This window comes from Chiloscyllium plagiosum, unplaced genomic scaffold (genome assembly GCF_037043375.1).
Source record: "Chiloscyllium plagiosum isolate Xiang-an unplaced genomic scaffold, Cpla_swu_hap1 HiC_scaffold_42, whole genome shotgun sequence".
Taxonomy (NCBI): domain Eukaryota; kingdom Metazoa; phylum Chordata; class Chondrichthyes; order Orectolobiformes; family Hemiscylliidae; genus Chiloscyllium; species Chiloscyllium plagiosum.
Window position 1 is genome coordinate 1,119,304 of NW_028270180.1, and position 16,524 is coordinate 1,135,827.

Sequence of the window (16,524 nt, forward strand, 5' to 3'; positions counted from 1 at the left end):
AAATCATGAGAGGCATCAGTAGGGTGAATAGCCAAGGTGTTTTCCCAGGGTAGGGAAGTCCAGAACTAGAGAGCAGAATGTAAGGTGAGAGGGGGAAGATTTAAAAAGGACTGGAGGGACAACGTTTTCCACTCAGAGGGTGATGCATGTACAGAACAAGCTGCTAATTATATTGCTTGGTGTAGGATTTCTTTTTCTTTCATTCATGGGATGTACGTGGGGTGGCATGGTGGCTCAGTGGCTGGCACTGCTGCCTTACAGTGTCAGGGACCCAGATCCGATTCCATCCTCAAGTGACTGCTTGTGTGGAGTCTCCACGTTTTTCTTTGGGTCTATGTGGGTTTCTGCTGGGTATTCCTGTTTCCTCCCACAGTCAAAAATGTGCAGGTTAGATGGACTGGCCATGCTAAATTTCCCTGAGTGTTCACAGATGTGCAGGCTAGGTGGATTAGCCAATATAAATATGGCTGGGAAGGTCTTCAGAGGGTCAGTGTAGACTCCATGGGCCAAATGGCTTCTTCACTGTAGGGATTCTATGTTTTATGTCTTATGATCACCTGATGAAGCTCCGAAAGCTAGTGTGCTTCCAATTAAACCTGTTGGACTATAACCTGGTGTTGTGTGATTTTTAACTTTATACACCCCAGTCCAACACCGGCATCTCCGAATCATGTTTTATGTCGGCTTTGCTGTCTTGCTAGAGCCATTTCAGAGGGCATTGAAAAGTCAATTGCTGTAGGTATGTTCTCACATATATGCCAGATCAGGTAAGGATGGCAGAGTTCCTTCCTGAAAGGAACACTGGTGAACCAAATTGGTATTTATGACAATCAACAGTGATCACATGGTTGCCATTAGTCTAGTATTTCATTCTAGTTTTTTTACTGTATTCAAATGTCATCATCTATCAAGGTGGATTTGAACCATGACCTCAGAGCATTAACCTGGGTTTCTGATTTACTATTAAAGTGATACTACCACTATGTCACCATCTCCCCACTTCTTGGGGATGAAGTGTGCCAAGTGGATCAAGTGTCAACGAGGAAACATTGAGGAGACAGTGTTTATTGTATCACAATGTTAGGATGACAGTAGGAAAGAACAACCACCCAGAGTAACAATAACTAATTGTGGGTCAACTGACTCTATTGGGATCAGCAAGGAGTCTTCTTTGGCACGTTAATAGTGAAAGGAGGGAAGGAAGAGAAATAGAGGATGTTGATCCTACTCAGACTATAGTGATAGAAGAGGTAAGTCTACATTAGGAAGGATTCAAAATTAATGAGGAATTACTGATTAGCCTGACAGTATTTCAAGTTGATAAAAGACCGGATGAATACAGTACACCAAGGATATTGAAGGAAGTGAGAGTGAAAATTGATGAGGTACTGGCCATAAACTTTCACTCAAGAGAAGTTCCCAGAGAGCCAGACAATTACAAATTACATCCTTGTTCAAAAAGGTTGTAAGCAGAAGTCCAGTAACCACAGGCCTACCAGTTTAACCTCAATGGAAGGGAGGCTTCTATAATTTGTATTCAGAAGAATGAGAAGTGACCCTATTGAAACATAAATTTCTGAGCAGAGTTGACAGGATGGATATTAAAAGGATGTTTTCGCTTGAGGGAGAGATGAAGGGATACAGTTAAAAATATGGCGATGAGGAGAATTTTCTTTCCCTCAGAGGATCTTGAGTCTGCGAAATTCTCTTCCCCAGATAGCTTTTAATATTTTAAAAGCATAATTAGATAGTATCTTGAACAACAAGAGAGTCAAAGGGTGTAGGAACTCGGTGACAAAGTGGAGTTGAAGCCATAGTCAGATCAACCATCATCATATTGACTGGCACAGCAGGCTCAAGGGACTGAATGATCCACTCCTGCTCTTAATTCAATTTTTTTCATCATTCATGAGATGTTGGCATCGCTGGCTATCCCTAGTTCCCCTGATGGCAGTTGACTCTAAACATTGTTGTGGGTATGGAATCAGATTCAGGCCAGAACAAGGAAGAAAGGCAGATTTCCTTCTCTAAAGGATATTAATGAACCACATGGGTTTTTAATTATTTTTAAGATCAGACTTTATATTGAGTTCAAATTTTACCATCTGCCATGGTGGGATTCAAACCCATTTGCTGAGAATGTTAGCTTCAGGTTTGAGATTACTAGTCCAGTGACATTACCACTGCCTAGTAGCTAATAGATTTAGAGAAGTGATTACACAGCAGGATCAGTCAGATAATTGGGTGACTGTCAGGAAAGGTAAGAAGGTATTTCAGAAGTCTGTATGGTTATTCCTCTGTCAAACAGATACTCAGTTTTGGGTACTGTTGAATAGAATAGTCTCTTAGAGGAAAATACAAGAGACAGTCAGATCTTGGGCACAAGGGATGAATGTTACGTTAGGCTGGGGTTTGACAAAATTTAAAAGAATAATTGTTATGGGGACTGTCCTATCAAGAGCACAGACAGAAGGTTCTGTGAACGTGTGCATGAATCTGGGATAGAATGATGCATTCCTGGTGCGAGGATTAAGGACATCTCAAAATGTTTGAAGCACATTGTTACAGGGGAGAGTTAGAAACTAGAAATGATTGTATACATCGGTAGGAATGACATAGGGAAAAGATAAAGGCTTTACAGAGTAAATATAAAAGGTTAGGTAGAAGATTAAAAAACAGAACTCAAAAGTAGTAATCTCTGGTTTACTCCTGGTGCCAAACTCAAATGAGGGAAAGAATAAAAGGATAATGGAAATAAATCAACGATTGAAGAGATGGTGCAATGCTCAAGGATTTGGGTTCTTAGATCATTAGAATCTCTTCTGGGGCAGAAAAAAAACCTGATCAAAAAGAATAGGTTTCACCTGTACTAGAAAAGAATGAATATCCCAGTGGGAAGATTTACTAATTCTATTAAAGGAGATTGTAAACTATGAGAGAAATGGGGTGGAGGGATCCTAAGTAGCAGAGTAAATAGAAAGATGGATGAGTTTGACTCAGAAAAGAACAAATTAATTAGAAAAGACAGACAAGAGCAAGTCAGTGAACAATGTAACTCTGAAGAATTAAACTGAATTTATTTCAATGCAAGGAGTCTTATAGGTAAGGCTGATGAAGTCAGGGTATGTTTGGGATCATAAGATTGGGACATTATAGCTATTATGAAACCTTGACTGAGGGATGGGCAGGACTGGCAGCTCAATATTCCAGGTTTCAGATGCTATAGGAAGGATAGTCAGGGAGGCAAAACAGGAGTAGAGATGGTGTTTTTGATGAAAGAAAACATCCCTGCTGTAACTAGAAAAGATATTTCTGAAAAATGATCCTGTGAAAATGAGTTGAAATTAGAAATTAAAAAAAAGGAATGATCACCTTGCTGGGATTAGGAGACAGTGAGCTCTGCAGATGCTGGAGATCAGAATTGAGAGTGTGTTGCTGGAAAAGGTTTTCCTGATGAAGGGCTCGGCCCGAAACGTCGATTTTCCTGCTCCTCGGATGCTGCCTGACCTGCTGTGCTTTTCCAGCAACATACTCTCAACCTCGATGGGATTGTCCAATTGACCCCCTTCCCCAGTAGTTAGAGTGAAATTGAGAAACAAAAAATGTAGAGATCTCAGATATATGTAAGATTAATAAGGTGGTAAAAGGTGATTTTAACTTTCTAAACATTGACTGGGATTACCATAGTGTTAAAGAATTTGTTAAATATATTCAAAAAAAATTCCTTTATCAATATGTAAATGTTTCTACTAGAGAAACATTATTGCCTTAATAAGACAGGGACCGAAACGTCGATTCTCCTGTTCCTTGGATGCTGCCTGACCTGCTGCGCTTTTCCAGCAACACATTTTCAGCTCTGATCTCCAGCATCTGCAGCCCTCACTTTCTCTTAATAAGACAGGGCAAGTGAGTGAAGTGATAACAGGGCAACACTTTGGGTGTAGTGATCATAGTTCTAGTAATTTTAAAGTAGTTATGAGAAAGAATAAATCTTGCATGAAAATTAAAGTTTTTAATTGGAGTAAGGCAAATTTTAATGGTACAAGACAGGAAATTTCAAAAATTAATTGGAGTAGACTGTTTGCATGTGGAGGGACATCTGATAAGTGGGAGGCTTTCAAAAGTGTAATAATGAGAGTTCAGAGTCACTATATTCATGTTAGGGTCAAAGGTAAGGCTGGTGGGACTAGAGAACAATGGATGAATAAAGATATTGAAGCTCTCATCAAGAATAAAAAGATCGTATATTAGATGTAAACAACTGAGTTCAAATGAATCTCTTGAAGAGTATAAAAAGTGTAGGGACATTCTTAAGGGGGAGATCAGGAAGGTAAAGAAGGGATACAAGATAGCCTTGGCAAATAAGGTTAAGGATAATCCAAAGAAATTCTACAAGCACATTACAAGCAAACGAGCAATTAGAGACAGAGAGTAGGGCCCCTTAGAGATCAATGAGATTGATGGGATAGATATTACATGAATATTTTGCATCAGTTTTTTTTCTGTAGAGATAGAAATGGAGCTAGAGAACTCTGGGAAATAAATATCGAGGTTTTGAAAACAATTCACATGACAGAAGAGAAGTGCTGGAGTTCTTAGAAAGTATAATGGTAGATAAATCTCTGGGACTTGATCTAGTCTATCCCCAAATGTTGTGGGAAGTTAGGGAGGAAATTGCAGGGCCCTTTGCAGAAATGCTTGTATCACTTACATATCTGGGTATGTGCTGAATGACTAGGAAGTGGCTAATGTTGTGCCTTTATTTAAGAAAGGATGTAAGGAGAAGGCTAGGAACTATGAACCTGAGAGTCTGAATTCGGTGGTAGATAAGTTGTTGGAAGTGATTCTGAAAGATAGGATTTATCTGCATTTAGAGAGGGATAGTCAGCTTGGTTTTGTGCGAGGGAAGTCATGTCTCACAAACTTGATTGAGGTTTTTGAGGAATTAACCAAGAAGGTTGACAAGCGCAGAGCAATAGACATTGTTTACATGGACCTTAGTAAAATCTTTGACAATGTTGAGTACAGTCGACTAAAGTTGGTAAAGTTAGATCAAATGGGATTCAGGGTGAGTTTGCCTATCGGATACAACATTGGCTTAACAGCACGAGACAAAGAGTGATGGTGGATTGTTGTTTTTCAAACTGGAGGCCTATGACCAGCAATGTTCTGGGGGTTTGGTGCTGGGTCCTGTTTTGTTTGTCATTGATGTAAATGATTTAGATGAGAATATGGAAAACACAATAGTAAGTTTGTAGATGACAGCAAGATTGGTGGAATAGTGGACAGTGAAAAGGCTACCTAAGTTACAAAGAGACCTTGATCAATGGGCTGAAGAATGGCAGAATGTTATAGGAAGGATATTAATAAGTTGGAAGGGGTTCAGAAAACAGCTACGAGGATGTTGCCAGGAATGGACTGTTTGAGTTATAAAAATAGACTGGATAGGCTGGGACTTTTTTCACTGGAGCACAGGAGGTTGACAGGTGACCTTCATAAAGTTTATAAAATCATGAGGGCTATCAATAAGGTGCATGGCAAGTGTCTTTTTCCTCAGGTGGGGTTTCAAGACTAGGGGGCATTTCAAAAAGACATGAGGGCAATTATTTTACATAGAGAGTGATTCATGTATTGAATGAACTTCCAGAGGAAGTGGTAGACGTGGGTTTAGTTACAACATTTAAAAGACATTTAAATAAGTACATGAATAAGAAATATTTGGTAGAATATGGGCCAAGTGCAGGTTGGTGGGATTAGTTTAGTTTTGGATTATGGTTGGCATGGACTGGTTGGACCAAAGGGTCTGTTTCCATGCTTTATGACTCTATTGCTCTACATATAAAGCCAGAACTTACAGTATGGAACCAGAATTTAACAATTGGTGCATTGTAGAACTCATAAATCTTTCTTCCAATTGGGATGCTTCTGTGATTTTCCATCCCATCTTCTTCATCCCCTTTTCTTGAAACAGCCTCAGTGTTTGCATCCTGAAATAACAATAATAGAATTTCACATGGTGCATTGTACATGGTCAGTACTCCACACAGGACGATGTACCCGCCTGGTCAGTACTCCACACCGGACAATGTACTCCTGGTCAACAAAGCTCAGTCCCATGCTGAACACATCATTCACTTGCTTGGACTCCGATTTTCCTGTTTTAGATTTTTAATGTTAAACTTCATGGATTATCCCCTCATCCCAACAGTCATTCCCCACCCACTGGGTGCCCATTTCTGCCCCATCCCATTCCCTTCTGACTCACTTACGTTGTCCTCCTCCTTCTCTTTCCCCTGTTCATTGTCCCCAGTTGCTTCATACGACAAATCATCGCTACTTTTAAACTCCATGAAGAGAATGGCTGGTGGAAATATGATGCCCAACATAATCTGACAGGAGATCAAAATCACGTGTTAGTAAAGTATGTTCAGGATGAAAAGTGACCACAGGACTGATTTATTAATTGATTTTATAACCATTTATATTTAAGATGCAGGCAGTTAGATCCAAGTAAAAATACCACATATAACATGGAAACACTTGAACTATGCATAACATATCACATTACAGTTTAATTTCACTCGCCACATTAACAATCCCTTGACAAATGTTTTCACATGGGTAATGTGCTGGAAAAATACAAGTTCTTTCTTTCTGTTTAAACTTGCCATTTCTTCAGAATGTCACTAAGCACAGTACAGACAAGTATGTTATGTTGAAGAGGAGTCACTGATTGTAATCGAGGAAACGCCAATAATCTGGGGAAGTGGTGGTGTAGAGGCTATGTCACTGGACAATAATTTAAAACCTCAGTGTTCTTAAGATTGGGTTCAAATGCCAGCGTGGCAGATGGTCGAATTTGAATTTTAAAAAATCTGAAACAAACAGCTGATACTAAATGACCACATAATCATTGTTGTTTGTTGTAAAAACTCATTGTCTTTAGTAATGCCCTTTGGGGAAGAAAAGACACTTTCTTTAACTGGTCGGGAGTATGTGATACTGCAGAGCTACAGCAACGTGTTTGCATCTTTTATTGGATGGACAATAAATGCTGGCCGAGCCAGTCACAATCACATCCCTTGGACATAAAACAAATTGCATTCATTGAGCAATACAAGATTTTTAAAGATGCACCATGGTGAGAGTATCAAAAGGATAAATGACAAGATATTATGATTATAATTATAAAAAGATGAATGGGTTTGCATTTATAGTTTGTGATTTAAGCAGTGACCTGAGAACTGCACCTTAAGGCCGGGATTTTTCCGCATGTGAAGCCGCCCCATCCACATGTCAGTCAGCAGCATCTGGCTGCAAGTGTGTGCGATGAAGTCGCGGTGTTTTGCTGTCACTGCCAGTTTCAGGCAGGTTGAATCGCTCCAGTTCTTCAGCTCATATGTCAGCAGTTTCATGGCCACCTGCTCATCGTGCTTGTATGATTGGTCTAACAAGTCAACAGCAAGCTGCCCAAAATCCCTTCAAACAAAGAGAAAGAAATAGTGAGAGAGCAGAAAGGAAGAGAAGCTGTCACAGACATGTGACTGAGCAGTTCACAGGTCCTTGACCAATTTTATGCTGTTTATGAATTTTTAATAGGCCGCAAAGCGACAACTGCATTTTGGAGAAGAACGGGAGCCACCATTTTAAAAAAAGTAAAGAGAAATGAATGTGGGGTTGAAAGGAAGGGGGACTGACTTTGAGTTGTTTTCCAGGTCCTGCGAGATGTCATCCACAAGCTCACTGCCAGAACATTCATTTGACATGGCTTTGTAAAGCTTGCAGGCAACCAGGGCCTTGGCCAAAGCTTCTTCACCATGCTGCCAGAAAAACAATGCCATTCTCTGCCGTTTCATCAACACAGCCCACACTAGCAGCTCATGGAACGGGTAGGCAAATCGGCCAATGGCTGGGTCATCCTCATCAATATCAATCTCTTCTTCCTTTTTCTTCTTCTTTTTCTTCTTCCTCTTGGATTTTGAGGGTGGTTCATCATCCTGGGATAGGCCACAAGCAGTGTTAATAGCACATACCAAATATCCTTTCACATCAACACATCACTCATTCACCAGCACTTTCCATGATGCCAGGTCACAGAAAGGGAAAAAAACCAAGAGCTAGCAGGCATAAGGATGACCAGAAACCAGGCTCATCTCAAAGGTCTATACATCTGTTTTATTCAAAAAGTAATTTTTAAACCTAGTACTTTTCCGTTTGGAAAATAAAAATGATAAAGAAAATAAAAGTGACGTTGGGGAAAGGTTTAGATTTGGGAGTAATCAGGGGGTTATGGTGTGTACAAAATGCCAGCATTGTATCTAATTACACTAACATGACGAGTAAAGTAAAATAAGGACAAATAGCTATTCATGCTGGAAATCTGAGAATCACAGGATGAAGGACAAGGGCAGGGTGCTGCTGCTGTTTTAGGTGAATATCTGATTCCTTGTGATGCACTCGGAATATCCTGGACACCAATTCATAGGAAGGAGGTTCTTATATTTTGGAGTGGACAGTGCAATATAAGCTGGGGAAAGGGTCAAGAAATTGGGACCAATATTGATTGTTGCAAGCCATGTGGACAACAGGCATTGGGAATAAGTAAGCATTAATTTCACGAGAAAGCCTCAAATAGAGCTATAAAGAAAAGTAAGATAGAACATGAGAAAAAATTAGCACAGAATGTAAAGACAGATAGCAAAACTTTCTATAAATATATAAAACAAAAAAAAAGTGTGGCTAAAGTAAACATTGGTCCTTTAGAGGATGAGATGGGGCATTTAGTCATGGGATATGATGAAATGGCTGAGGCATTGAATAGGTATTTTGTGTTGGTGTTCACAGTGGAGGACACAAATAACATGCCAGTAATTGACAAAGAGAGAAAGGTAGATAAGGACCAGAAAACAAATCATTATCAGAGATGAGGCAGTGTTGGGCAAGCTAATGGAGCTCAGGCTAGACAAATCTCCTGGCCTTGATGGAATGCATCCCAGGGTACTAAAAGAGATGGTGGGAGAAATAGCAAGTGTGTTTGTGGTAATTTTCCAAAATTTATTAGACTCTGGGATAGTTCCAGCAGTTTGGAAAACAGCCAATGTGATGCCACTACTTAAAAAGGGTGCTGGACAAAAGTTGGGGAATTATAGAACGGTTAGCTTAACTTCTGTCATGGGGAAGATGCTTGAGTCTATTATCAAGGAAGAAATAGCAAGGCATCTAGACAGAAATTGTCCCGTTGGGCAGACGCAGCATGGGTTCATGAAGGGCAGGTCATGTTTAACTAATCTTTTGGAATTCTATAAAGACATTATGAGCACGGTGGACAATGGGGACCCAGTAGATGTGGTGTACTTAGATTTCCAAAAGGTCTTTCACAAGGTGCTGTACAAGAGGCTGCTGCATAAGGTAAAGATGCATGGCGTTACGGGTGAATTATTAATGTGGATAGAGGTTTGGTTGACTAACAGGAAGCAAAGAGTGCGGATAAATGAGTGCTATTCTGGTTAGTGATCACTAACTAGTGGTGAGCCTCAAGGATCAGTGTTGGGACCGCGATTACTCATCATTTACATAGATGATTTGGAGTTGAGGACCACGTGCAGTGTGTCAACGTTTGCAGATGACACTAAGATCAGTGGTACAGCGAAGTGTGCAAAGGACTGTGAAACTCTGCAGAGGAACATAGATACATTGAATGAGTGGGCAAAGTCTGGCAGGTGAAATACAATGTTAATAAATGTGAAGTCATCTATTTTGGTAGGTATAATGTAAAAAGGACTATTACTTGAATAGTAAAAAGTTGCAGCATGCTGTTATGCAAATGGAATTTTGTCCTTCATTGCTAAAGGGACTGAGTTTAAAAGCAGGGAGGTTACTTTGCAGCTGTACAGGGTGCTGGTGAGGCCACACTTGGAGTACTGCATGCAGTTTTGGTCTCCTTACCTGAGAAAGGATGTGCTGGCTCCAGAGGAAGTTCACTAGGTTGATTCTGGAGTTGAGAGAGTTGGCTTATGAGGAGAGACTGAGTAGACTGGGATTATTTTCATTGGAATTTAGAAGAATGAGTGGGGATCTTACAGAAACATATAAAATTATGAAGGGAGTAGACAAGAGAGACATAGAGAGGATGTTTCCACTGGCAGGTGAAACTAGGACAAGAGGGCACAGCATCAAAATTAGGGGAAGCAGATGTAGGACTGAATTGAGAAGGAACTTCTTCATCCAGAGGGTTGTGAATCCATGGAATTCCCTACTCAGTGAAGTAGTTGACATGACTTCAGTAAATATTTTTAAAGCTAAGATAGATTTTGTTTGAATAATGAAGGGATTAAGGGTTATGGTGAGCTGAGGCCACAAATAGATCAGCCATGATCTTAAGGCTCGAAGGGCCAGATGGCCTACTCCTGCTCCAATGTCTTATGTTATGTATTTTCTTATGAATGTTGTTCCTCCATCTATCTTATTGGGGGTGCAGTGTCAACACAAAATCATTGGAACACAGCACTGAAGCTGCAACTTTAATCTTACCACTACTTGTATCCTCCCTATCATGTATGTGTCCACCTCTACATAGTGTTACAGCACTATTAGTAACATAGTTACCACGTTACATGGACCTTGTTATGTAGAGTTACCATGTCGCACCCACCATTTCCCTGTAACCCAATGGAATTATCTCATTCCACTGGCAGTTACTATATTACCTATGTAATTGCCTCTTTATACATGGAATTACTCTCAATACCTACATTGTTATATTCTTCACTCTTTGTTTAAGAGAAATCAAAGGATTCCATTCAGTCATAGGAAACTGTGCGAAATGATCACCTTTGAATAAAAGGTCAGTCTTGTTGGTTAAAGCAAATAATGCAAAGGCTCAATCTCAATGTGAAGGGGTTAGAAAGGGCAAATACTGAAGACAAGCTGCTAGTGATGGAATAAGACTCAGTCCTGGGAGAAGAAACAGTTTGACAGGGAAAAATGGAATATACCAAGATTAGATTCCCTACAGTGTGGAAACAGGCCCTTCAGCCCAACAAGTCCACACCAACCCTCCGAAAAGAAATCCACCCAAACCCATTTCCCTCTGACTAAAGCACCTAACACTATGGGCATTTTTTTTAGAATAGCTGATTCACCTGACCTGCACATCTTTGGATTGTGGGAGGAAACCTGAGCACCTGGAGGAAACCCACACAGACACAGGGAGAATGTGTAAACTCCACTCAGACAGTCACTCAAGGCCGGAATTGAACCTAGGTCTCTGGCGCTGTGAGGCAGCAGTGCTAACCACTGAGCCACTGTGCTGCCCCAAGGATCAAGGTACCAAGAATCAAAAGGAATCAAAAACCAACTGTACATCAAAAACTCTGCATCAAGAATACTTCAAATATCACTCACCTCCATCCCCAGAAGTTTCAGAGCTTTTGGCTGCAGGAAGAAAGAATGAAATAGATTAGCAAACAGAGAGTAGGGACTGGTAACATGCCAGAGCAGAATGAGAAAAATGATTAATATTTACACATATTTTCTTTACATTGTCATCAGAAACAGCCCAAATTATTTCACCAACGATGTTAATCTGTGATTATGAGGTAAAGGTCTGCAACTGTTTCTCAGTGAAATCACCAATAATTAAGAAGGGAGTAAGGAGTCACTGACCAGCGATCAGAGAACAGCGTGGCTTGTAGAGAGATCGGAGACTTTGGAGATCATTACTGAATTAATAAGAGAGGGAAATTGAAGGGCATTTAGTGGTTGGGAAGGTGTTGTTATACGGAATCACAGCACTTTCCCACCTATTCCCCGATGATGTGAGGACAGGGAGGCTCATAGATGGGCTTCCTACCCTGACACTAATTGAGGTCTTTGCATGTGCAATTAATACTGATTCCTGATGAAGGGCTCCAGCCCGAAACATTGATTTTCCTGCTCCTCGGATGCTGCCTGACCTGCTGTGATTTTCCAGCACCACTCTAATCTTGACTCTGAGCTCCAGCATCTTTAGTCCTCACTTTCACCCATTTAAAGGCCTAATCCCACAACAATCAGCATTCAATCAGCAGCAGGGAGGGTAATTAGCACAGGGACAAGTAGAGGTCCCTAATTGCCTATGTCCAAAGATTAGGACGGGGGAACCATTGAGAGTGCTTTCCGATCGCCAGTGAGTCCCTCCGTGGACTCCAAATGCCCCCAGTCTTTGTGGACTGGATTCCTGAATGATCCTGGATCTCTGGTGAGATTCTCAGCACAATAATCTATCCCACAGATTGTAACAAGCAATGCTGTCTTCTGATTGGCTGGCAGTTCTTGGTGGGGGGATTTCTGTTCCTGGGTTTCTTAATCTTTCTTAAAGTTAGATTAGATTCCCTGATTAGATTAGATCCCCTACAGTGTGGAAACAGGCCTTGCGGCCCAACCAGTCCACACCGACCATCCGAAGAGTAACCCATCCAGAAAGGAAAGCCAGCAGCTGCGCTGAAAGGTGCTGGAATGTGGTACCACTTGAGTTACCGTGACAAGGGGCCCTTGCCTGCTTTCCTGCCAGAAGCCAAGATCCCTGTCACCTTGGAATAAAATTTGTCCATTGTGTTTTGTTTACACTGCGGTGGTTTACAGTTTGAATTGCATTTGGAAAATCTGTAAAAGACTGCTCTCGGAAAATGAAAATAAAGATGTCATTTATCATAAAACATACCTTACTCGCAAGGGTCCCTTAGGGAAGGAAAGCTGCTGTCCTTACCTAACCTTGGTCAATTTGTAACACAAGCCCAACTGAATGATTGACTCCTGAAAATTCTCAGCCTCAAATGAGATTAGCTAACTGAACCCTGTAGCCCAAGAATGGGTAGCAATTGTCATCCGGAACAGTCAGAGTGCATGTGCGCGTGTGTATTCTTGTCTTGGTCACAGGGTGACTGCTGTCCTAACGGGGAGCCCTGGAGGTTACAGTGTGAACTTTAAACACCTTTCATTCAAATCATATCAGAAATTATTGTTTTTACTTAAAGATCAGGATATATTTACCCGTTTTGGCCCAAATAAATTATTGTAGAGAGTGCGGAATGTTTTCCTTGTGTAAGTGCAGCGATAGGCTCCTCCCATCAAGTACTCTATGACCAGTCCAATGTCGATCAAACTGATGTGGTAGTCAGGGGGCAGGTTTCCCTGAAACAGAAAGTCAAAATACATCAGCATGTGTTACACCCAAATTCACAACCTCAATCTACAGGGCAGCATCCTGTTACACAGAGAGAGAAGCCAAGAACACTGAAGGTCTTGGTTCATTACTCACTCCCTATACTGGGGATGGGAACAAACCTCCCGCTCTGAGCCGCAAACATGTCTTTTCCATTTCTACCTTGACAATATCAGTAATTTTAATGTTCTATTCTCCTCACTGATATGAGCTGACTGTTAGCAGCTGTTTAAAATGTACATTTGAGTTTCAAGCACAAATTTAATTAAGATTACAAAAGTATCCAGTCATTAAAAAGTGTTTAAAGTGGACAGCTGAATTTAGACTCAACAGAACGATGGGACTGGCCTCCAAATAGTTGGACTGGCCCATGTCACCCATCCTTCATCGAGACATTTGCAAAGAAAAACACCTTTGACCACCAGTCCATCAGGAAGTGGTCAGCATGTAATGTCCTTGTGACACCGCAACAAAAAGAGAGGGTGGATCCTGTCAGGCTGTTCCCTGAGCAGACTGTCAAAGTAATTTGGCAGAATGGCTGATCACCAGAACTTTCCAACAAGCACCAAGACATAGCTCGGCTGGTGGTGAGAAGGGCGCTGCCAGACAGATCCTTCATGTACGCCCAGTCTCTGTGTGCTACTGCACATTGGGGGGTGTGGTGGAGTTGGTGGTGTAGAGACCATCACACCTCTCATTCTGGAAAATCCTTTGCAGAGGAAGTCTGGAGAGAGATACAGAGTTTTGTTGAGGTCCATCCTGAGCAGATCCATGACACAGGACTCTGTGCTCTACAGATTGTTCCCTCGGACAGACATTGAAACAAAGGTTGACAGCACCTAGAGGACCATCAATTTGGTGAAAGAATGCTGCCTGAAACCTGTTTGTTTTCCAAGAGTAAGGAGATGGCCTCAACTGAGTGTTGCTGACTGGCACATTCCAAGGTTCAGAACTATGTGCTGAGGGAGGCACTAAAGTTTGGGGAAGCTGCCGCCAATGCACAGTGGCGAAAGACCCCGTCTGAGGTCTTTCTGCCAAAATACAATGAGCATCTGTTCAGTAATTGGACTCTACCAGTGCCTCAAATATATGTAAATAGTGTCTTGCATAGCTAAGAAATGCTTTTGGGTTTTTTGGAACTGTTGGGAAAGTAAACTATGATGTTTGTTTGTTTCTCCATATGCAAAGACTGTACAGAACTGAACTGCTTTAGTGACTATGTTTGTATATAAAGTTTTTTTTATGAATAAAGTACATAGAACATTACAGCGCAGTGCAGGCCCTTCAGCCCTTGATGTTGCACCAACCTGTGAAACCAATCTGAAGGCCATCTAACCTACACTATTCCATTTTCATCCATATGTTTATCCAATGACCATTTAAATGCCTTTAAATTTGGTGAGTCTGGGAGATTCAAGATGGCACCGACCCAGCAAGTCTGAGTCTGTAGTGCTCTGCCTAAGACTTGGGCAAAGTGGGGCACCCGCCTTCACCACACCTTTTAAATCATTTAAAATACTTTTTGCCCAGCATAGTTAGTCATTTTACATCAAACGTTTACAGTTGTTCTTAAAATGACTAAGGGCAAAAATTCCTGCAGTTCGCAACAGGCGGGGACCCCTCTCCCACCCCTCCAGCAGCAGTGAAGACGCCCGCGGCTGCCTCGGGGGACTTACCTGCGGAAGCGACCCTGATCTCCTGGATCAACAAGCTGCAGGAGAAGATCAACACCTTCGTTGAAGAATCCAGGACCAGATGGGAGTCGTTCTCGGTCGTGCTGCAGAAGCACGACCAAGAAATTGAAAAAAATCGAACAGTGCGTCAGAGGGTCGGAGCAAAAGGCCGCGACCTCGGAAGCTGCTGCCAAGTCAGCCGTGGGCCGGGTCCGGGCTCTCGAGCAGCGAGTCCAGACCTTGGAAGAGTACATCGACCACCTCGACAATCGGGGTTGTTGAAAAAATATTCGTTTGCTGGGCCATCCCAAACGGGAAGAGGAAGGCCAGCTGGCAGTTTTTTTGGAGCAATGGCTCCCTCAAATATTTAAGTTGGAGTCTTGATCAGGCCAGGTACAGGTGGAGTTGGCCCACAGGTTGCTATACACAGGCCCGGGTCGGACCAGCGCCCCCGCCCGGTTCTGTTCCAGCTCCAATACTATAAAGAGAATCAGATGCTCGTGGAAGCCTCCAGAGTCCTGGGGAAGGATCCTCAGGCTGTGATACACAAGGGTTCCAGAATTATGTTATTTCAGGATTTTTGTCCAGCCGTGGTCTGCAAAACGAGGGCATTCAATGAGGCAAAGAAGTGTCTAAGAGGCCTAAATATCCAATACACCTTTCGTTACCCAGCAACGCTCCGCTTCAGCCATGCACTCAAGAGATCAATTGTGTTGGGGATTCTGTAGTTAGAGGTACAGACAGATGTTTCTGTGGCCAGCAGAGAAAAAGCAGAATGGTGTGTTGTTTCCCTGGTGCCAGGATCAAGGATGTCTCAGAGAGGGTGCAGAATGTTCTCACGGGGGAGAGGGGCCAACAAGAGGTCATTGTCCACATTGGAACCAACGACATTGGAAGGGAAAAGGTTGAGACTCTGAAGGGAGAATTAGGCAGAAATTTAAAAAGGAGGTCCTCAAGGGTAGTAATCTCTGGATTACTCCCAGCGCTACGAAATAGTGAGGGCAGGAATAGGAGGATAGAGCAGATGAATGCATGGCTGAGGAGCTGGTGTATGGGGGAAGGATTCACATTTTTGGATCATTGGAATCTCTTTAGGGATAGAAGTGACCTGTACAAGAAGGACGGATTGCACCTAAATTGGAAGGGGACTAATATACTGGCAGGGAAATTTGCTAGAACTGCTTGGGAGGATTTAAACTAGAAGGGCGGGGGGGGGGGGGGGGGCTACCCAGGGAAATAATGAGGAAAGAGATTGATCTGAGATGGGTACATCTGAGAACAGAAATGAGTCAAACAGTCAGGGCAGGCAGGGACAAGGTAGGACTAATAAATTAAACTGCATTTATTTCAATACAAGGGGCCTAACAGGGAAGGCAGATGAACTCAGGGCATGGTTAGGAACATGGGACTGGGATATCATAGCAATTATGGAAACATGGCTCAGGGATGGGCAGGACTGGCAGCTTAATGTTCCAGGATACAAATCCTACAGGAAGGATAGAAAGGGAGGCAAGAGAGGAGGGGAAGTGGCATTTTTGATAAGGGATAGCATTACAGCTGTGCTGAGGAAGGATATTCCCAGAAATACATCCCGGGAAGTTATTTGGGTGGAACTGAGAAATAAGAAAGGGATGATCACCTATTGGGATT

The 16,524-nt window shown here is 42.1% G+C and overlaps 1 protein-coding gene across 3 annotated transcripts in view; it reads right to left on the bottom strand.

The window, feature by feature from the left end:
* LOC122542515 (transient receptor potential cation channel subfamily M member 1-like) overlaps positions 1-16,524 on the bottom strand; it is an 83,011-nt gene that overhangs the window by 30,874 nt on the left and 35,613 nt on the right. For all 3 annotated transcript variants that reach the window (XM_087982213.1, XM_043680330.2, XM_043680329.2), the window contains exons 14-19: positions 13,030-13,170; positions 11,404-11,433; positions 7,699-7,997; positions 7,251-7,479; positions 6,270-6,389; positions 5,856-5,987 (exon numbers count right to left, since the gene is read on the bottom strand). In XM_087982213.1, coding sequence (XP_087838339.1) covers positions 5,856-5,987; positions 6,270-6,389; positions 7,251-7,479; positions 7,699-7,997; positions 11,404-11,433; positions 13,030-13,170 — 951 coding nt within the window. The remainder of the gene's footprint in view (positions 1-5,855; positions 5,988-6,269; positions 6,390-7,250; positions 7,480-7,698; positions 7,998-11,403; positions 11,434-13,029; positions 13,171-16,524) is intronic.